Source organism: Maylandia zebra, linkage group LG8 (assembly GCF_041146795.1).
Source record: "Maylandia zebra isolate NMK-2024a linkage group LG8, Mzebra_GT3a, whole genome shotgun sequence".
Taxonomy (NCBI): domain Eukaryota; kingdom Metazoa; phylum Chordata; class Actinopteri; order Cichliformes; family Cichlidae; genus Maylandia; species Maylandia zebra.
Genome location: NC_135174.1, coordinates 11,566,276 through 11,589,297, shown reverse-complemented (window position 1 = coordinate 11,589,297; position 23,022 = coordinate 11,566,276). Strand labels below are relative to the sequence as shown.

At 44.5% G+C, this 23,022-nt stretch overlaps 1 protein-coding gene across 3 annotated transcripts in view; it reads left to right on the top strand.

Annotated features, from left to right (window-relative positions):
* The window catches only part of bahcc1b (BAH domain and coiled-coil containing 1b), a 62,993-nt gene that overhangs the window by 16,075 nt on the left and 23,896 nt on the right, over positions 1 to 23,022 (top strand). For all 3 annotated transcript variants that reach the window (XM_012922206.4, XM_012922205.3, XM_076887317.1), the window contains 6 exons: positions 14,702 to 14,860; positions 18,652 to 18,762; positions 19,047 to 21,044; positions 21,728 to 21,839; positions 22,397 to 22,590; positions 22,716 to 22,856. In XM_012922206.4, coding sequence (XP_012777660.2) covers positions 14,702 to 14,860; positions 18,652 to 18,762; positions 19,047 to 21,044; positions 21,728 to 21,839; positions 22,397 to 22,590; positions 22,716 to 22,856 — 2,715 coding nt within the window. The remainder of the gene's footprint in view (positions 1 to 14,701; positions 14,861 to 18,651; positions 18,763 to 19,046; positions 21,045 to 21,727; positions 21,840 to 22,396; positions 22,591 to 22,715; positions 22,857 to 23,022) is intronic.

Below are 23,022 nucleotides of genomic sequence, written 5' to 3'. Positions count from 1 at the left end.
TGCAAGACGGCCCCCTGTGAGGAGGAGACAGCTGGTCTAGGCTGCGGCCAGCCGAGCTGCGACTGGATTTGGTGAGGAAGGAGACGAGTGTAAACTGTCGATTCAGTTCAATTAAAAAAAAAACAAAAAAAAACCTGACTGACCCACTTTGTGTCATCAGCACTACGCTACACCGAGTGACCGTAAGTGCATAAGTGAGTAGGAAACCACTAGGGAAATTTTTCTAAATATATGTATTTTTGTTGGATAATGTACAATTATTTTCCTTTTTATAAATTTCACAACAGAAAATATATTATATGTGTTAAATAAAATCAAAATTAATTTGTGGCGATTTCAGTGCAAACTGGGTGAAAATCTACAATATTTGACTTTGAGTAGAAAAATAAATTCAAGTGTAAAAAACCATTGATTCCAGTTAAAGCTCCCTTAGCATTGCATTTAAACACACTGGACTAGGCTCTGGAGTAATTTTAGTGTGTGTCATCATAACACAGACACACACACGCTACACACATGCTCACCATTTTCTTTTCAAAATTGCATTTTACATACATGATTTTTGGTCTGCCTCAAAATATAGCAAATCCGATTCCCCACCCACATCAGCGCTGTGCACTTATCAAGGCGCGAGATTAAAATATGCAGCAGGGCCAAAGAAATCACTTAAACGAGCCTGACTTTTTGGAAATTTGTTGACACATTAAAAGCATTAAGTCGTTAAGTAAGGGCCGGTAAAGTCATTAAAGGCATTTCCATTACAAATGAGACTCTTGTGTATGCTTTGATATTTCAAGCAAACCGTGGCGCGTCATTTAAATATATTCCACAATAAGGTCAAATTGACCTCGGAGTAACTGTGGCTGAGATTTAAGGCGTCTAAAAGGTCACATCAGTAGAAAGGGGAAAAAAATTAAACAAATTAAGGAAAAATCTTTTGATGTTTGAGTTTGGAGTGAAGCTTGCATTTGTTCTGAAGTTGCACTTGCCACTGTGACAGGAAGACTTTTGTCTCATCTCCAACTCTCCTCCAACACGAGAACAGCTGCTTATTGTCGGTAGCAGTGATTTGAAGGGTGTGGGGTGCGTTTGGTTGCGACATCTCCGGGGTGTGAACACACACCACCATCTGATGATTTGATGTGTCATGAAGTGAATGGAAAGCGCCAGACTTCCTGTGTCCATGCGCTCTTTTTTTCCTCTTTCTCTGTCACTTGCTCCTCTTTCCTCTTTCTCCTTCTTCTTCTTCTGTTTCTTACTGGCCAGGCCTTTTGCCCCCCCCCTCCCCGGTCTTCCTCACCCCTCTTTAATCGCACGCCCGCCCTCCCCTCTTCCTCCTTCTGCTTCCCCTTCACTATTGCATTTGCTCCTCTCAGCTTCTCGAGTGGTGCTCCAGCCCTCCTTCCTCCTCCTCCTCACAGCCATGGCCCCCTTCACCCCACCCCCTTTTCTCTCTCTCTCTCTCTCTCTCTCTCTCTCTCTCTCTCTCTCTCTCTCTCTCTCTCCTCTCTTTTCAATCGATCCCCCCACCTCTTATATCCATCTCCCGTCTCTGTCTAACTCCCCACACACCCATCGCCTCCTCGCGTTGTTAGCAGACCTTCTCTCAGCAGTCCTCCTATTTCTGTCTCAATTTCAGCCTGCTTCTTCTCCCTTTTCCACATTGTCTCATTTGTTTCTCCCTTCTCTTCTCTTCCCTTTTCCTTTCCTTCCTCCTCACCTCCTCTCCCCCACCACTTGGACAGTTGTTAACGGGCCCGTCCCGGTGCTACTCGGCCCGTGGCCAACTCACTAAATCAGAAACGTTTGGAGGATTTGGCAAGAGGGAGTGAGAGCTCAGTGAGGCGCCTTTGAAGTCAGAGAAACGAGAGAAAAATGACATTTTAAACAGCCCGCAAAACACAAGGCTAAAACAGCTTCTTACTCTGTACAGGAAGACGGGGGCTTTGTATGTGTGAGTGAGTGTGTGTGTGTGTGCACGTGCATAAAAAACAATATAAGTTGTTCGTCGTTGTGGCTCTTATTCGTGACATGACTGCATGAAAAAAGTCACCACATATGTGCAAAGAAAGTGTGCAGATGCTGTAATTCCCAGCTATTTTATGGCCTCTCTCCTCTTCAGAGGGGTCAAGGCAGTTCCCTATTTACGCAACATGACAGGGAGGTGACATCACTTAGCAGGGGGACAGACATGATGTCACAGTCTCAGTGGATCCACAGGTCTGCACCCCCTGAAAAAGCAGTGTTGCAAGCACCACGGCAAGGTAACCCTTATCAGAACGGCTACGGACACCTGAGACAGGCCTCTGCTTTTACCCTGTCTCGGGGTCACATTTTGCCTGACTCATCGTCACTTGAGCTGACTCGTTTGACTCAGCCCGGGCCCTTTCCTCAGCTGTTGTGTTTTGCTTCTCCACTCGATTCATTTCAGCTCTGTTTGGCTCATTCATATTGTAATAGCCTCCATTCAGGCGGGTCTATGTCCAGTTTGTTTTGCTGTCAGGGCTTTAGATGGATGGCGGTGGCCCGAGGTTCATCTGGAGGTGAGGTTAAAGGAGGCAGAGCGGTCGGCCTGCCGCCTGAATGCAGGACCCTTCAGTGTTTTTCAAGAGTCAAACTGCTGCTGTCATACAGATTGAGCAGATTTAGTATTTGGTGTGAAATACAGCTAATGTGCTCCTAAACAGGAAATAGGTACATATTTGTGTGTGTGTGTGTGTGCATGATTGTGAAGGAGGAAGAGAGTAAGAAAAAGAGAGAAGCAGCTGTGTGGAACAGCATGGATCGTTACACAGTGACACACATGAAAGCATTAAGTATATTCAGGAGCCTTTGTTGAATATACATGGAGCTGTGTGCAGCTTTGTGTGTGTGTGTGTGTGTGTGTGTCTGTGTGTGTGTGTGTGTGTGTGTGTGATGGGAGAGGGAGTATCCTCTCCCATGCTCTTGCCCGAGCTGAGAGTAGTGAGAAAGAAAACAAGAGTGAGAGAGAGCAAGGAGGAGGGAAAAAAAGATCCGTCATCAGTCATTCATGGCTAATCAGTCTCGTGGGACGTGCACAGTACACACACACACACACACACACACACACACACACACACACACACACACACACACACACACACACACACACAGTGCCAAGGCCCTAATCCTACAGGGACTGCTCGTGCCTCTGTGTGTGCCTGTCTAAATTTTGGATCCAGGCTGATTAAAAGCAAGCTCTCCCTTTTTTTCCCCTTTTCTTCCCTTTTTTTTTGCACGTTTCTCTCTCTCTACCTCCACTTCCCTCTCCTTCTCTTCCTGTCTCCTCTCCTCTGCATCTTTGATTGCCGGTAAAGTGTCTCTTCTCTTTCTCTCTGTTTTTCTCTCTTGTCTCTTTAATAACCACCTACTGTCTTTTCCGGTCGTTTTGATGTGTGTTTTTGTAATGTTTGGAAGCATGCATGCATGCATAATACAAGGACTTCTTTGTGTGCGGATGCTCACATACGTATGGCTTTTTTTTCTCTTTTTTTGCTTTTTTGCTCTCCATGTGTACGCGTCTGTATGAATGTGTTGCTTTCTCAGAAGCTCCCAGTGCTGGCCTCGCTGCGTTTTATCATTTTGCTTAACTTGTGCAGGCTCTGTCTTTTTTCAAATCAAATAAACGTTAGTGGAACAGATATTAACGTTTCATCCAAAGCTAGACTACAAAATACTCAATACAATTCTGTTCAGAAGGGCAGAAAAGAAAAATTAGAAATAAGACATATATCTTAAATAGTATAATCCTACATATTTCTATATATTTTTATATATATAAAAGAAAGCGTGAGAACAAAGAAGCAGCCCTGTGTTTTCTTTTCAGTTGTGGCATACTGATTTATTTTGCTGCTCGGAAGGCTGCAGTTATGCCAGGATGTTTACCTTTTTTTCTGATAGGGGATTTCTCAACATGCAATGTGACGTTGAGTTTGGTGTGAAAATTCTTCTTTTAAGTCTGTGCAGTTTTGGGCATTCAGGGAAACAGTGAAGCGCTGAAGACACGACATGGCTTATAGCCTGGATTTATCTTTTTCTTTTTTTATTGTGATGTGAGAAATTATTCAGTGTTTTCTTGCAAAGAGGATTTTTTTTGCACCATCTTAAAAACAATTTAGCAAAATGAGCATTTTTTTTAATTATTATTATTCTTTTAAAAACAGCATTGTTCATTTGGTTTCCTTTTACTAAAGCGTTATAGGCATTTCTGTCAAAACAAGGTAACATCAATTCATCACCTTAACACTATGCACAGTGATGCTCTGTCATTCTCAAAGGTCCAGTCTGGTCTAGGAAAAAACCCAAGTATTGCTAAAAAAAACCCCTCAAAATTCCATGTATAACAGCTAAGAAATAATTAATTGGAGCAATCCAATAGCCGAGTGCTCAGGGGACATCCCAACTGAACATGCACCCCCCTGAGCATTGGATTCCTGGTTAATAATCCCAGTGGGATGACTATTTCCTGGATGTCATACCTGTACTCTCTCTTCTGCATATTCAGTTTTTTTCTTAAAACAAACAAGCAAATCATAAAAAAAGGTTTTTATTATTCACAGATTTGTTGCAAATTATACCTGAACAAAACTGCATTATTTGGGTGAACAGCAATAGGCATGTCTACATTATCCCAGAACAATAAATAACAGTATTTTTTCAGATCTAACTATCAGTTTCATTGTAGATTATCAGAAAAATCCATGGTAGTCTAAAACCTTAAGGTATGTCATTTAAGATCAGGTAAGACAGAATAAAGTCCAAATTTAGGGTGAAATGTAACCTAATAAATTTGACATTTTTGTTTTACAATTAACAAATTAAGACTTGAACTCTTTCAGCTCTGTGTTTCATTAAAATGTTGATGATTGATGGGCAGATGTTATTCATTTAATCTGCACATCTGCGAGTTATTATTTGCTGTTGTGGAGAGACACATTTAAAAAGTGCACTTTAAATCTGTGTACATTTTAATCTCATAACATTTCAAGCGTGTTTTTCCTGACGTTGGGGATCTTTATTGGTTATTGTTATTTTTAGAGATTTGTCTGTGATACGTTCATAAATAACGTATGAAAGCTGAAGTGATTGGACTCTTGATAAGGATTTTTCGTTTTTAAATATCTGAATCGTTTTTAAGCAAATGCCAAATATTGGCACGTAAGGATTTTCTGCTTCTTTTTGCATTACCAATTAAATTTGAAGCTTGAAGGTTTTGGCTGCTGGTTGGAGAAAGCAAACAAAACAGTTTTCCCACAGTACGAGACAAATCAAAAAAATCTGGCAACCTAATTGATGACAATAATAATCAATAGACTCTCTAATCTGAGGTTTCTTCCCTTTGGTTTTTTTCTACCTTCATGAGTGTCTTCATCTTTCCTTATGTTTATATTTCCCCCCTCCCCCTCTTCCTCTTCATTTCTTCTCTGTGGATCGCTCTAATAATCTTTTATTCCTGTGTAAATATTACAGCAATGAGGGAATATAAAGAATGGAAAAGCCGTGCTGAAATAAGGTCAGACTGGGTTATTCTCACCTGCTTTCTCTCTCTCTCTGTGTCGCTCACTCTCTCCCTCGCAGACTCCCACCCTTCTCGCTCGCCCCATCCTCTCCTCTTCCTATCTTGTTGTCTCTCTCCCTCTCTCTCCCTCGCATTTGCCGTCTGCTGATCCCGCTCCTCTCTCGGCATTCAGTCTCCTCTCTCCCTCTCTCACACACAAACACACACTGACTTTCTGACGCCCACACACACACATGCGTGCATTCATTCAGTATACTTTGCAGACACGAGCGTACGCACATGCACATATACACACAATGACACCTGCACGTCGAGTCGTTGAGGGTCTAATTTAAGTAAAGTGCTTCTCTAGGAACCACAACCCCTCAACTCATGATGATGGAGGGTGATACGGCACACCAGAGTCGAACACACACACACACACACACACACACACACACACACACACACACACACACACACACACACACACACACACACACACATAGTTGCGCAGACACATTTCCTCCAGTGATACTGGGATATGAGTCTCAGTGGTGTAGGACTGAGGAGAGCTCTGCAGATGGCTTGCAAGTAGCATATTTCAAAAAATAATGTGATACTTGATCCCTGCCGGGAAATTCACCTTTTTCTGGGCTGCTGGCAAGATCTGACTTTAGGGTCAGTCAAAGCACTGGCGGTAGCAGGTAGGGATTCAGTGTCTCGCCAAAGGACACTTCAGTAGGGTGGATGCTTGCTGACATGGATGTGGTTAAATCTGGGTCTGCTGGTTAAAGGATGCTGTCTTCCCCTCTGCAGCCGTCCTCCTGCTTCGCTTCTGCTGCGTAGGTGTGTTTGTTTCCACTGGAGTCTGTGCTAACTTTAGATGAAGCGGGATTGTGCTGCACTCCTGCTACAAATCTCAGGCTGCGATCTGTAACCTTCATAGTAACATAAATAGATTCAAGTCTTAACTTCAGCCTAAGATAAAAGGAAGAGTATTTGACATGGCTTACATTTATTTCTACATCACTTAAAATAACTAGAAGCTTTTCCTTCTCTTAAGTATTTTTTTTTCCACATTTAAAACCAGCTGTATACTTTGAAGTAAGATTTTGTTACCGATTTTAGATCACACTTGCTAGTATTTCCTGTAAATTAGAAATTTCTTTTTTTGATTGGGGACAGAGCTGTGGTATATTATGAATTCTTTAATGATCACAAGCAAGTGTAGATACCACAATCAGGGTTATTTACACATCCTCTGGAAGATATTAAGCAATAAAAGCTTGCACGTGGAGTCATGTGTGTATCTGGCTTCCTAAAAATGTTAAGTCGATAAACTAAATATATATATAAATATATTTTTCTGCAAAAGAAATGCTCTGCTCTCATCAGCAGCTCATTATTTGTCCTTATATATAAATAAAGGTATACTAAACAGCCAAAACAATAAGCGCAAAGAGGCTAAAAGGGGAGTTTTGAGCCTCCCCTTTCATCTACAAGCCGCATAGGATGCATTGTTAATGTACAATACTGAGTGCTTCAGAGGATCTAATAAAATCTAAATACTGACCTGTTGCCTCGCACAGCTTTGACACATTGTTTACTTAAGGTTGGGTTTCAATCATATTTGTAATCATAAATTACTGTTGATAAGTAACAGGGCTGCGGCACCAAACCACAAGTGTTTATTAAGGGCAGCGTCTTAATGTGTTTTATAAGGAGTGAGTATAAAGCGCTAGGTGTCAGAATTTAATTGTGTCTTAACTTCAGCAGATCGCATGATTGGATATGACTTGATACGAAGAAACACACTCTGCTCTCAGCTCACGGTGCTGTGTTTTCTGTTAGACTCACTCTTCCTGGCGTCTTGACCCCCAGGTGTATTTAATCCGCACACAGGTCCATGCAGCTTCGAATCATTATAGCCTGTGTATGTGAATGTGTGTGTGTGTTTGCTGTGGCTGGAGGCTGAATGGACCACAGAGGCGTGGCACGGGCATGTCAGACTGGATGACGACCAAATCTTCCAGAACAGGCTTCTTCACTCTATACCAGAGCTGCAAAACCACTGTGGTGGTAACTGTGGGGAGTTGGGGGTGGGTTGGTGCTACATACACATCCCTGTACACGCGCGCGCACGCACACATGCGGAATTGCATTATTGACCCTCACCGCGGGCTTTCCTGAAATATCAGCAACCTTATGCTTTTGATTAGTGTATGTCTGCATGTGCCTGCACATACCATTTGTGTTTCATTCTGACCCAGGCAGCAGACCAGTCTCATATGACCCCTGTTCTCCAAATTCCCATGTTTTCCTTGGTAAAACCTGGAAAAACTTACTCTGACAGCCCCGCCGCCAAACCCTCCCCATCCACCCTGCTTCCTAAGAATCTCTCCCGTTGTGAGTTCCTGTTCTTCGAAGCCATATATGGTCCTTCCTGCAGCCGCGGGTGGGTGGGTGTGTGGCGTCCAGAAAGTCTGTGGTCAAAAGCAGGAACATTTTCCTCTTTTCTCAAAGTTTAGCGGTGCGTTTGTGGACTATGTCCGCCAATGGAAAAATCGGAACAACTCCAGAGTGTGTGCATGTGTGTGTATGTGCGTGTGTGGGGGCTGGAGCCGGGGTGGGGTAGGCAAGGTGCAACGTTTTCTTCTCATTTTTCATTTAATTCTTCCAGCTTTTGATTTCATTTAATCTTCATGGAGCAACAGCCAGCAGATTTGGTGCTTTTTCTTTTAGGATACTTGCTGTTGTTGGATGTTTAAGTACACACGTGTAGGTGCTGTGAGATAGGAATGTTGCTACAGCAGTGAATGTTCAAAGATGGTAGCAGAGAGAACGTGTGTGTATCCACGTGTGTGTGTGTGTCTGTGCGTGCGTGTGCGTGGATGGCGAGGCTCTAGTCCGCAGCCTGGGAGTCAGGCTTTGAGCAGTGCTGTTCATAGTCTGCTGATTTATACGCCTCACAGGGAAATCTCTCATTTGTAGCTCTTTCATCTCATTTTTCCCCTCCACTCTTTCTCTCTCTCTTTCCCTTTCTCTTCCTCTGTCCTTTCTCTTCTTCCCTACGTAATGTGATTCAGTGCAGCTGCTCGTCCCAGGCGACATGCCATGCTTTGCTTGCACACCCTACTCTCTCTAACATGAATGAGTCAAGAGGAATCGTTGATGAATAATAAGATAGAGCAGAAGGAAAATGCTATCTGGATCTAGTCGAGCAAAAGAACTCCTTTTCTCCCCTGAACATATTCTTTGTAAGCACCGCTTGGGCGCTTACTCACACATTGAATGTGTTTGTGTCCCCAGTGCCATAATGCTTTTATGGACCTGTGTGCGTGTGTGCGTGTATGTGTGTGTGTGTGTGTGTGTGTGTGTGTCTAAGCGCCTTCCACGAATGCCTTGTTTGAGTAGCCCTGTCACTTGTGCAATTCCGTGGTGTCAAAACAGATCAAAAAGGTCTGGCTTGACTCCTGGCCCTAGACACACAGACACACACACACTTAGATATACACACACATGCACATGCACACACACAGACTGAAGGCTCAGTGCCAGGGCCCTTGGTGGTTGGAGGCTTATGAAAGGGTCGGACTGACGAGAGGTTGCCAAGTGTACGGCAATAAGCGTAACAGCCAAGCTAACGAGAGTCAGAACCTCTGACACACGCGCGCACACACACACACACAAACAGACACACACAGAGTGCAGTTTCAGACTCTCGAGTTCTTTCTGCGAGTGACAGTATGTGTGTGTGTAGATGTGCATGTAGGAGAGAGTTCAGTATATCAGTGGGAGCACAGAGGCTTTTGTTAATTGGCAAATGTGACGATACAACACAAGAGGCTATTGATCTTCCATCGGATGGAGATTGATTTAACTCATCATCCTTCCAGGTGTGTGTGTGTGTGTGTGTGTGCATGTATCGATCACCAGCAGTCCATTCACATGCAACAAAGAATATACCTCCATCACTTTATCTGTGTTTGCTTCTTTTACCACAGGACTTTTTTTTTCTTAACCACTTGCAACAAATCTACCTTCCTCTTCCCCTCTCTCGCTTCTCTTCTTCATCTCCCTCTTCTTCCTCTTTCGAAGAGTGAGAAATCTTGGAATGTTCTGTCCTGTTTCATGCTTTTTTTGTTGCTTTTTTCACAGTAAACTTCATCAAGCGCTCTTCAGTAGCTGCCGAAGCACACAAAAGAGGCTGCAGAGTTATATCTTTTCTCACTTTTAAGCATTTTCAGCTGAATTGACACATTATATTGCATATAGTGTAACTTAATTGGTTTAACAAATGCCAAAGCAGATCTTTTTATAACGTAAAAAAGAGAAAATAACCTTGATGTTTTGGCCGCACTCCTTCATCAGACACTTGCTTTGGAATTCTCCATGAAAGGCTCTATGATGTTATTGTTTCTAAACATGACTGCCAAGGTTTTTAAGTAGGCCTGATTGGTTGATCCTTGATTAAAGCAGTCACGAGTTCACCTTTTTTATTTCCGAAAAAAAAAAGGGCATTTTCATTACATTCCTCTTGGTAGCGTTTAAAGGTTCCCCCCCTTAAATAGGCCCATACGATCACTCTCACTAGCAACTGTGTTCTCATTTTTAAGTTCCGTTTCTGTCATTCTTTATGTTTATATATATATATATATGTGTGTGTGTGTGTGTGTGTGTGTGTGTGTGTGTGTGTGTGTGTGTGTGTGTGTGTGTAATTTAATTTTTTGGGCCCCATGTTATCCACGAGAATACCAGAAATATGCCAAGCCACAAAAACCTGCCCAGAAAAGTAAGGCGCATATCCAGCCCCTTTTTTTCTAAAACAGTGTTTAAGTGTTTTTGAGTGGATTTTCCCTCAGCAAATCACATTACAGTCAATCATGAATAAACTAAAGCAGATTTTGCTCACTGTAAGTACAGCTGCCTGTATTACTGTGAATCGAAGCTGATTTTTATTACTTTGGATTGTCAACATCGGAGGATTCGCTGGCTGTGTGTTTATACACTTTTCCAAGTTACAATGCCAACTCGGAAAAAAATGGGAGGGATACGAATATGTTTTTCTACTTTAATTACTGCCATGGAGACTTCATGTAGCTATCTACTTGGTTGGGGACTTCTATATGTGGCAAATAACACATGCAAACACAGAGATAGGTGGTATACAATCCTAGTATCACTGGGGGTCACAATGAATATTTGAATAAATGGATATTTGCAGCTGATCAGAAGATTAAAAGCACTGATGAGTAGCGTCTATGCTCCTTCATCGGCTGAGGCTAATTCAGCATATTTGCATTTGTCTATTGGTGTTTCTGCTGAGAAAAAAGGGGAAACTCCAAGTGGATGCAGCGGTGACAGATGGAAAGGGAATGTGTGGATCAGGATAAAACAAAGGCGGAAACGCAGGCCAGGAGGAGAGGAAGAAGGGGAGGAGAAAAGAGAAACAGGGACAGAAATGAGGTTTATGTTAGTGGCTGGCCTCTGAGATGATTTTCCATATCAGCAGGCCAGAGAGACAGAGTGGGCAAATATGATTTTCTCCTCAACTCAACCAACAGAAAACAGACAGAGAGGGTCAGGAGTCAGGTGACAGGAAAAGGGAAAAAGGGGGGAAAAGACGAGAAAAATGAAAGTAATGAGTAAATGGAAAAAAGATGGAGAGATGGGGGAAGGGCAGAGATCTGATAGGGGTTAGACATTAAAGAACAGCTGTGGGAAGAAAGTCAGGAAGGAATGCAAAGTATTTACATTGCTAAACTTAAATCACAGCACTACTATTTGAAATAGTCGCCTAAGCTTCTTTTTCATTCAATGCAATTTTATTTTGTGGCCAAGATTTGTGTTTCTTTTTAAAAAACCCATTGCTCATGTGAAAGTTGTCTTTCTTTTCTATCGTCTGTTGCACTAGACTTGATACAGGTAGCGTTATGTGTGCATCAGTGTGTATTTGACGTGTCAGTGTCAGTATACGTTTGTGCGAGAGTCTGCATTGCCAGGGGCCTTGAGAGCAGCCTTACACGAGCTGTGTTTTATTATGACTGGCTGAAAAGGCCGCTGATCTACATTTGTACAAGAGAGGATTTGGAGGGAGGAGGGGTGGGGGGGAGAAAAAGAAAACACTGCAACGATCTGCTGTGAGAGAGGAGAGCGTGCGCGAGAGGAGGGGGGAAGAGAATAGGGGAAGATGGAAAATGAAAGTCTCGAGTGTCTTTTTCGTTTCCTACAAATTTTTTATGACTACAGAGGCTGCGGATATCAAAAGCAAAAGATGGAAAGATTTCGACTTTTAAATATTCTGGCTTGTGTGTGTGTTTGTCTTGATCACTGTGTGTGTGTGCGTGTGTGTTCTGATGCTTGGGATCCAGCTGTATAAATACACACACACACACACACACACACACACACACACACAGAGAGAGATTTGTCTTTTAATACTCGCTGCTACCCCATCTTGCTCTTGACTTATCCCAGTACCCTCCCTCTTGCATATGTGTGTGTGTGTCAGAGACAGATTGGCAGACAGCTAAAGGCACTTGTGGTTGTGGTTGTTAGGGCATCGGGACGTCGTTGAGGTGAAGGTACTGTACGCGTGTGTTCCTGTGTGTGTGTGTGACTCAGATGTGGACTGTTGTGGTAATTGCCTCTGATGCGACGCAGCGTTTATGAGTAACGACCCAACCCACCACCTCTCTCTCGCCCTCTCTTTTTCTCTCTCTCTCAATCCCGTGACTAATTACCTGATTCCCTGTGGATTTGTTTCCTCCTTCCCCTACAACTGTTCAGTTTGTTCCACTAAATGAGAGCATGCTGATGAGCCAAACTGAACTGAGTATTCTTGCTCAGTTTGCCGAAACTGTTACAGCATGAGATTAGACTTGCACTCAGTTCCGTGCAAGAGCTGAACTTGGTTGTGACCCCGTGTGATGGTTTATGAATGATCAAATCTTTTGAAGGTGCAGAGCAGGCCCAGCCGACCAAATATGTGACCGCAAGAGCAGACTCGTGCTAAGACATGAGATCGAGTTCTATAAATACTGTACCTCTGGTTTGTCTCTTGTTGATTCTTTTACTAGTGTAGGAAACTTGAGTTTAGGAATCTCTTGGGAAGTTGGATTTGCATCTTTGTTCGATTTTTCTGCGAGGAGTTGCAGTGAGTCGGCGACATGTCATTTCAGCAGTTTTTGCAAACCGGTGTTTTACTTGTAACTACCTAATGACTTCTATCCCGCCACTTTATCCCTTTAACACTGATTCTATGCTGGACTCGTTGCCAACCGTCGACTTACAGCTCAGTACATGATAACGGGATTCTCACGTTACGTCAGCAGTGCACACACGTGGCAAAGATGGAATTATGCCTTAGCTTGTAGGCAGCTATTCAACAGGGGAAGGCTCAGGTAATTGCGAGGTTAATTTGTTTATGCTAGCACATATAACACCACCTCACGATGATTCGAGTCAGCTAACCAGTTTTTTTTAAATGTTATATCTTAAAATTCTCGTTCATGTTTGTACTTGAATGGTGCTTGTTCTGATCACAAGTGGTGAATGTAGCTTAGCTAAAAATTTAAGCTAAGCTACAAGCTAACCTAAGTGCCTCAAACTAGCTTGCTTCTAATGGCCACCAGGAGTTGACTGTATAGAAGTTCATGAGAATATGAATTTGCTGCTCACGTGATCTCTTAACTTAGTACACACTTTGTGGATGAGTTTATGATCTTGGTTGCTAGTTTTAAGTTTTACTGAATACAACGCAATGTGCGGTTTGTAAATTATGTCCCCTCTTAGAGTCAGAAAGGAGGACAAAGCAGCATGTGCTTTAGGGTGGCTGTCTTATGCTTGACCTGTCTTTATGCAATGAACGTGCAACGTCCTTTGGTTTCTCAGTCGCATCCCACCTCGTTTGTCAGATCTGATCTCAGAAGAACAAGAGAATGCGTCAATATTTCTCACTGTACTTCACTCACCAGCGGCTAAGTCCACTTTCTATTTGCAGCCTATGGTTCTGATTCACACAGGAACAACCAGTGGAAACGCTACATTACCACATCTTCTATGTTGACCACGTGATGCACATCTACACCAAAAAAAAGCTTTGGCATAATAGGAACAGGCGTAAATAAATTAATACATTCACACAGTTGTGTGATTATTTTACCCCAATCATACGTGGTGAGATAAGAAGTCAGACCGCACTACAAGCCATGGTTATTGTGGTGCCTTTATTTGCATATTTTGTAGAGACTTTAGCATGTATGTTTGTGTTCGTGTTGTAATTAAATGTATATATTTAGCACTTTGGGCTAAAAAAGATCAGAAGTAATATTAACACAGTTTGCAGGGCTCAACTCTCGGGGTTTGTATTTGAGTAAAAGATTTAGGGGGTAAGAAAATGTTTAGGTGTCACATCAGGGGGCTGGTTTTTCATGCAAGGTCAGCTTAAATTCAGTAAGTGGGGCTTCACAGTCACTTGTGTTAGGCGTTAACGCTTTTTAAAAATTCTCTCCACCAGTGGGAATTAGGCACAACACCACTTCAACCTTGCAATCTTTTATTTTATATCTCGTCTTTCACTCTGCTACATGATAGCTATTTGAAGAATAACAGCTAAAATTGCCTCCCGGTGGCCCGAGTAGTTCAGCTGTCTCGGTTTGTCATTTGATGCTAATTCTGGCTAAGACCTGGCATCAAAGTAATGAAAATCATCTAAGGTTAAGGTATCATCTTTGATTAAAAAAAATAGTTTAATGTCACATTCATGCCTGAGACCCCCATTCTATACCCATGAAGATCAAAATGGAATTCCTGAAGGTTTTTAGTGATTGTAGTTTTAAAGAAAAAAAAAAAGATCTGTGTGTCACATGGTAAGAGGAAAAAATAATCAAAATTGGAGGACTTCCATCTGCAGTGCGAATGTAGCCTGAGGGGATTAATTTCTCCTGGGCAGGTCAAAAATGAGTGTTATTATTATTTTTCTCAGCAGTAGTCAGTGATATTAATATGTCTGCAACAAACTACATCTCTTTCTTGGCACAAGGTAAAATCAAAGGCGTTCTCAAGTGATTTACAGTCGCGTGTGCTCATTGGCACCATAGCAGAGTCCCCATGACTCCCCTTCCCCCATTTATTCCCCTATCATTTCTCTAACCTCCAGGCCCTCTCTGTGTCCCTCAGGTGCCTCCTTCATGGGTTCATTCCTGGCTAGCAGCCTCGGGTCCCCGTCCTCCCACCCCACTCACCCCTCAGGACCTGCTGCCTCCCCTTCTTCCCCCTCCTTCAGGTCTGGACCCCATTCAAGCGCTTCCCCTATCTGGTACCCACATTCGCATGAAGGTAAGTTTCACACACACACACACACACACACACACACACACACACACACACACACACACACACACACACACACACGCACACACACACACACATGCACACACAGGAAGCAGCGCAGAGAACTTGGGTCTCTGGTTAATCCAGGGTCTTGGTTTGGGATTAGATTGTGATGGAGCCATTAAGTGGTTTAACCAACACTGAGCCAAGGCCAAACACGTGCAGCAGTGATGCCTTAGATGATGCTACTTATGGAAACACACACACACTTCTTGTTCTGTTTGATAGCAAGCATGCGGTTTTGTGTTTGTGGCTGCTTTCTAGTTCACCATGTTCAAGCACCGTGTCAAAAACTGATGAGCAACCAAAATATTTCCCTTCTCTCTGGCCCCAACCCATAAAACAGGCCTCACATGCACGCTCAAACCTCAACACAGCGTAAAAATAATGTTACAATCAGAAATTATTTAATAAAATTCTTCAGGCTTTCACCCCTCCTCTCTTTTAGGAGGGTGACCCCACCCCCGGTAAACACACATAATCACACACTGAAACTCACCCCCATTTCCAGCATCCTCTCCCTTTTCACAACCCCTCCCCCTTCTGACCGCAGCCCCACCCTCAGGGCCCCTTCTGGGCTAACCGACCTCCAACGGCCCCCTTCCTGATCAGACACACACACACAAAATGTGCGCATCCACACGCATCATGTCCTCTTTTCGACTGTTAACCATTTGTGGTGAAAGACTGAGCTTGACTTAGTTATCTGTCCCTTTCAGGTATGTGTATGCATGCTGTTCCTGTGTGTGTGTGTGTGTGTGTGTGTGTGAGAGAGAGAGACAGAGAGAGAAAACGAGACAGAAAGAGCGAGGATTTCTCTTTTTGACAGTGAGATGGGTCAAAGAGATAACTTCAACAGAAAGACAGTTTCCGCCACAGGCTGCGTTTCTTAACTGACTGAAAACGGCCAGAATCAGGATTTCACGTTTCACTACCTTTTCACTAACTGATCGCTGGTAAACAGTAACACACACAGTGATGTCCCCTCACACCACTGCAGATGAATTAAACAAACAGCCAGTGCTGATGTCGATATCATAAAAAGCAGTGACATTTAACCAGCTATCTGACACATGCAATTATAATTTTTTCACTGCATTTGAACACTTTTAGCACGTGCATTTAATGAAAACAATAGACTGTGTACCATTCGGGTATGGCTGTTCTACTATCCTGATCTTGTCGTTGCTGAGTCATGGATTTCAAAGCCCATTGTGTATGTAGTACAAGTCAAAACGCCTACTGTAAAAAAAAAAAAAAAAAAAAAAGGCCTCCTCTGACTCACTTTACCTGCCAGTGATGCCACTAACTACTTGAGCAAACAATAGCAAGCTCATACATTTGTCACTTTAATTGCCTCTAACCCTTACCTTTAATCACTCTGAACCAGGAGAGTAAAGAAAGCAAGCTCGGCAAAGCAAAAAACATCCCCTTCCCTTCCTTCTCACACCCTGCTGGCGACCAAGTGTACAAACACCGAAATTTAATTTGGACAAACATGCCGCCTGTCACTCACGCTGGTGGTACACTTCTCCACTCTGCCCTGAGTTTATGTTTTAAACACTAGACAAACTCGCAAGAGCTGGGTTTTTACCTTAAGGAACTTCTCCCGGTGCCTCTAAAGACTTTTGTCTGTAACGACTGCCTCACTCTCAGCTCGTCTAGCTGCGAAAGGACTGCAGTTGAGCCCTAAAAGTGAGCCCCGTGTGAGCTTCTGTCTTAGTTCAGATTCATAGAAAGAGTCAGAGGCAGGACCTGAACGGAGCAGCAGTGAAAGGAGGCTAAGAATGTGTGTGTGTATCAGACGTATTTTGTGTGTGTGTGTGGCTCTGCTTTGATGTTTGAGCACACACACTTACGCAGGAGTGCACGCACCCACATGCACAAACACGCGCACACACACTACAAATGATTGTTTTTAAGAATTCAAGCCAGGGAGCTCCGGTAGGCGGTCTGCCAGCTGGCCGGAGTCCAGAGAGTGGAGCGTAGCCAGCACGGAGAGAAGAAACCTGGCCGATACACACACACACACACACACACACACACACACACACACACACACACACACACACACACACACACACACACACACACACACACACACAAAACTGACACACATAAAGTCACAGATGAGACATATTACCTCACACCCACACCAATACACACAGACACTATTATAGCCCCTTGTGCGCTTGTTTTCTCCTCTCCACATCTATCCTTGTTTTTTTCTGTCATTTCTCACAAGCTCATCTCCTTACTTCCCCTTCCACGTCCTCTCATCTTCACCATCTATAAGTCCTCCACTTCCCTTTGACACCCCCCCCCCCACCCCCCCACCCCCCCACACACACACACATTCCCCTCTCCTCTCACCATACGCCTCACAGCAGCACCAGATTGGGGGGCTTTTCATATCGACAGCTCTGTTTGTCTGGTGTCTTTTTTTTGTCTCCCTGTTCATTCAGTTGCTCACCTTTCCTCCCTCCCTTTTTTCCTTTCCTCTTGCTTTTTATTCCTCATCTAATTTTTTGCCACTCTGCCCCTCTGCTGTCTTTATTCCCTTCGCTCTTGTTTCTCATCCCTCCCACCCCTCCTGAGTTTTATCACTCGTCATTACCCGGGGGATTGCCCTTAGATGGCTGATAGAGCCTTTTGGCTAATTGTTGCCATTTAGATTCACTGGTTGTTAACCAGTCAGAGTAATCACACACACGCAAACACACACACACAGGCACACACATACACACACGGGTATGACACATTTGTGCATTTACACTGCAGCGTGAACACAGAAAGCCCCCTCCTCCTGACACACACACACACACACACACATGCTGGAAGCAGTGAGGGGGTGTTGGTGGTTTTGCAGTGTGACTGTGGAATGCGTAGGATGAGTTTTTATGGAGTGCTGTTTACTTTGGCCACCGCCGTTAAACTTTTAACGGCTGCCAATTAACAGGCCGGCAAGGACACTCTGTGGGGCATGAAACCAGCTGCTGGAGAACACACACGCATACGCAAACAATCCCAAGCCATTTTTCTCTCCACAGTGCTGAGACGTGCACCTCTTGTATGGTGTGTGTGCGCGCGCGTTCATGTACCTATATGGGATTGTGGTTATTTTTGTGTGTTTTCTTTTGTTTCTCCCCTCCAATAACACCCTTCCCCAACCATATACACACACCCACAGTGCTGTTCACCCATCAATGCATCCAGCCACCCCCTTATCAACACAACCTCCAAGACCTCCTCTATCCCACGATGCAGTTCAACGTCCTTGAAGACGAGGAACAGAGTGAAACGACCATTTACCTCCCAGTGACCTCATGGGAGGACCCCGTGTGTGTGTGTGTCTGTGTGTCTGTGTGTCTGTGTGCGAGTGTGTGTTTTAAAGAGGGGGTGGGCTGTTCAAATGCTTCATAATGTTTGTCTTGGGTTTGGGAGAAAGAGCAAATTCCACCCAGTAAAATGCTGCAAACACTTGGCAGTAGCTGTCGGCTGTGGTTTTTGTCACCACTTTGTCCACTGTAAATAATGTCAACTCATCTGGCATGTTTGTGCGAAAGTGCATTTATGGTGAAAGTAGCACTAACTGGACATGTTTTTTTTTCCTGCATTTTCCAAAATGGCCCCGTTCCATGATAGATTGTAGAGATAAACTGTTTGTTTAGAGGGCTGCTGAATGTCAACGCTGCAAAGAAACATCAATTCTTTCGTGCTCTGCCTCCCACTGACAGGGTACCCCAGCTATTCAGGAAGTCTAGCGTCTCCTTTTCTCCCCATGAGTCCCCTGGATCACCATAGCAACAGCCTCTATGGACAGCACCGCTTCTATGAAACTCAAAAAGGTAGGTGTGTGTGTGTGTGTGTGTGTGTGTGTGTGTGTGTGTGTGTGTGTGTGTGTGTGTGTGTGTGTGTGTGTGTGTGTGTGTGTTCATAAAAAAATAGCTTTTTATATACAGGGCATCCCTAAAATGCTTAATCAGCATCACCACAGGAATAAGAACACCTAGACACTCAGAGTCCAGTTATTCAACATGGCAGTTTCTTGTCTCTTTTATGCAGAAATCATTGTAGGAACACATTTTCAACCCTAAAGATCTATTTTATCCTCTATATCTTGTGCTTTTAGATCACTTCTACCTGAGAGGCCTTCCTCCTCAGCCACCTCTTCTCTCCACCAGTCACAGCCTTCCTCCATTGTCCAGGACCGCTTCGGGACACCCACTTGGCTCTTGCAGCCGGGAGACAGACAGCGGGGGAGTTGGTGGCAAGAGCACCAAGGATATTGGCGAGAAAAGCATTTCGTCTGTGTCAAAGGAAAAGGAGCGATCGAGCAGCAAGGAGAGGCACCAGGAGAGCAAAGACAAACTTAGTCATCACCATCTTCATCAAATGAGCCCTGCTACCACTCCGTCTGGCCACCACCAACAAGCTTTCCCCCACCCCGCCCTTCTTCCTCACCTCAACCTCCAGGGAAGGGAGGAAGACCACAGACATGCTGCAGAGCGGTATAAAGAGTACAGAGACAGTGACTCGGGCAGTCAGGGAGTGAAACATATGAGTGCCTGCAAATTGTCCATTGGCTCGGGGGCAGAGGCTGGCTCTCGAGGAAAGGCGGGAGCACTAAGTAGCTGCGGTGGTGGTGCGGGTAGACCTCTATCTGGAGGCAGCAGAAGGTGCTCAAAAGATGGATCTATAAATGGAGAGATGAGGATCAGCGAATCCTCGACTTCCTCATCTGAATGTATGAGACGGGGGACGGCTGCAGCGACAGCAATCTTGGCATCTCCAACTCCCCACTCAGTGGCTTCCTACTCTATGCCTCCCCCTCCTCCGCCGCCACCACCTCCTCATGCCTTGCATATGGGATCCACGGTTGCGGGAGGGTGGTTACACCATGCCCATCATCATCCTCATCCTGAGTTTTACTGCTCTCCCGCTCCTCTCACACTTACGCCCTCCAAAGATCCAGTATCCACACCTGGCAGGGAGGCAAAGGTCATTGGCCCGACTTATGTGCCCTCAGTGGGGCCATTGGGGGACCTGGGCACTCCAGACTGTCGTGGAGCAGGAGGAGGTGGGAGAAAGGCAGATGATAAAAGTGGAGAAGGATCTCATGAAAGTTTCTCTCATCACCTTAGTCAACTTAGTAGCTGCCAGAAGAAGGAAAAATCGCAGCAATACCAGCAGCAGCTGGGATACGGCAAGGCTGACAAACCTCCTGACTGGAGTATGCAGACGCAACACTTCCACAAACAAGGCTCCAACGTCAATTCTCAGTCAGAACTGAGGTCTTGCAGCCTTGAAACTTCTTCGTCCTTCAGAGATGTTGAGGTTGTGGACGACGTTTACCGACCCTCGCTTCCGGCAGATGCCCAGGAGAAAAAGTCAGTTGAACAGGGCTTATCAAAAAATTGCCCCGATGCTAGCACTTCTCCCTTGGGGGACTGTTCCCACTCAGTTTCTGATGGGAAGATTGGACCGGGAGCAACACCTTCAAGGGAGGGACAAAAGGTTGCAAGGATAAGGCACCAACAGCACAGTAGCCACGGAGCGTGTGCAGAAGACAGGGGGAAAGACGGAACTCAGACAGCACTTTCATGGGGGGCACGAGGGGACCACCAAGAGGACCAGAGAAAAGGTTCGGTTGGTAAAGGTGAAGTAAAAGGGCTGAGCAACAAAGCTCCACACAATGATCCCAACCAGCTACATTCGCAACTGCCTCCACCTCTGTCCTCCTCATCTGCCGACAGTGAAGGCAGTGCCATGAAGAACCTAATGAACTACAGCTCCCAGCAGCCTTTGCTTCTGCCACAGAGGAGCCCCTTTGGAGGTCTAGGCTGCCTCGAGCAGGGTGGAGACAGATCAGAGAAGGGAGACAGAGGAGGAGCTAAAAGCAGCACCTCCCAGCAGGACCCTCCCAAACAGTCACTCCCTCCTCGCCGAAGCTCCGCTAACGAGGGGCAGAAAAGTGACAGAGGTGGAAAGGAGGCAGGGGAAGCAGGAGAGGGGGAAGTTCGACAGCCTCCAGTGGGTATTGCAGTCGCAGTAGCCAGGCCCCCCCATCGTTCCCCAGACAGCACCCCTGGCCATAGCAGGCAAGGCAGGGTACTGCACAGCATGAAAGGTCAGACATCATTTGTGCTCTGTGCACTGAAAATTTCAACATGAGGCTACATTAATGGAGAATATCAACAATTAAACACACAAGAACAGCTGATGGTGTTCTTGATTCACTTTGACATCTGATATATTTAGAATGACTCCAAAACCCTTCCACACTACTTATCATTTAGCACGTTCAAGAAGAAATTTATTACAAAATAATTTCAGGCAGCAGTCCCCAATCCCCGGGCCACGGACCGGTACCAGTCCATGAGTTGTTTGGTACTGGGACGTGAGAGTTGAGGCTCAGGTGTGAAATTGATGGTTTTCAGGATTTTTTTCAGTTTTTAGCGTTAACTCAGTTTCCCTAGGTCTTTTCCCGTGTGTTATGAATAAATCTTCTTCTTTTTTGGTACCGGTAATGGTTTTATTTTGTTGTATTTATCCACGACACCTTAAAGGCCGGACATAAACCAGTCCGTGGTGCAAATAAGGCTGGGGACCGCTGCTTTAAGATATATTTTGACATAGAATATATGGGATACATTAAAAGTTAGCAAAATCCATGTAATCTATGTAGACCATGTACTGTCTTTTGCTGTGCATTTATTTCCTATACCTGGTTGGAAATTGTTTACATCATTTGATTGTACATAAAAGTGCCGATAAGTTATATGTTTCTGGTGCTGTATTTGTGTAATTCAGGGGTGTCACGCCCTGTGTATCCTCTTGGTCGGGAGGCTGAGGAGAGGAAGAGGATCAATGAGGATCAGATCGGTCTTCATCACCTGGACAGAGACAGAGAAATGATCATCAGGTACTCTTAAACACATATTAACACACACACACGCATGCACACACAAACACATACGCACACGTTCACACACTAGCATCTGTTCATTTTTGCTCTTATCTGATAAGCTGTAGTTCTTTTATTCTCGGCTTCTCTCTTCCAGTCTGAAGCTGCGCATCTCTTCTCTCTCATCCATTTACTCTTCTCACCCTTTGATGTGGTATTTCTGTACACCCTCACTCTCTCGCTCTCTCTCACTTCTCTTCTCTCTCTTTCTACCTAAGATGAGATGTGGTGCATTAATGTTACGGGGACTAATATGGATGTCTCTGAAGTATCGGGCTCTTATTATGTAGTCATATCAAGGGAAGAAAACATATAATGAGAACTCATAGACCAGGCACAAGGTGATGTCTGTTCCTCTTGCCGTCACATTTCCTTTTTCTCGATGATTATAATGGCGGTAGTGGTAATGAAGATGACAAGGATGAAGATAATGATCATAATGACAGTGATGATGGTGACAATAAGAGGGATAATCAAGATAATGACAAAGTTCATACCGCCTACTGCCACGACAGGGAAAACAAGGATTGCATGGAGTTCGCCAGGATCCACCCTTCCAGCAGCTGCCACGGGGATCTGACCTCTCACCTCTTGGTCCCCGGAGGAGCGAGCCAGTTGGGGGCTGATCCCGCTGCACATGCTCACCCAGCTCACCGCCACTGGATGCAGAGAACAGGAAGTCCATCCCTCTGGATGGGGCATTCATACAGTGAGTAGAGATCTAACTTTATACCTTCAGCTTGTTCTGTTCTTTTGATGCCCTCCAATAGACGGCATAAAGTTATTTCTTTATTTTTTGTTGCAATTCCAAGTTGCTATATTTTTACATTATAGGTCTGAGTCACGTGGGAATGACTCCAGGGTTTCCTCCAGGTCTTCCCAGCACTCTGCAGCCTGTCTTGGGGTCACTTACCCAAGACCCTAACTCCCCACTAATGGTTCTTCCAACAGAACCAGGGCCTCATCACCACCTTGGTATGCTAAGCATCCTCATACACACATACTCCTCCCCCCCCTTTTCATTTGTATCATCAAAGCCTCTGCCATTTCTCTCCCAGAGTTTTAGTATCATTGGCTAATCATAATATAATGCTCAACTAAGTCCTTCTGTCAGTGGGACCATGTTTTATAGCTTCGTTAA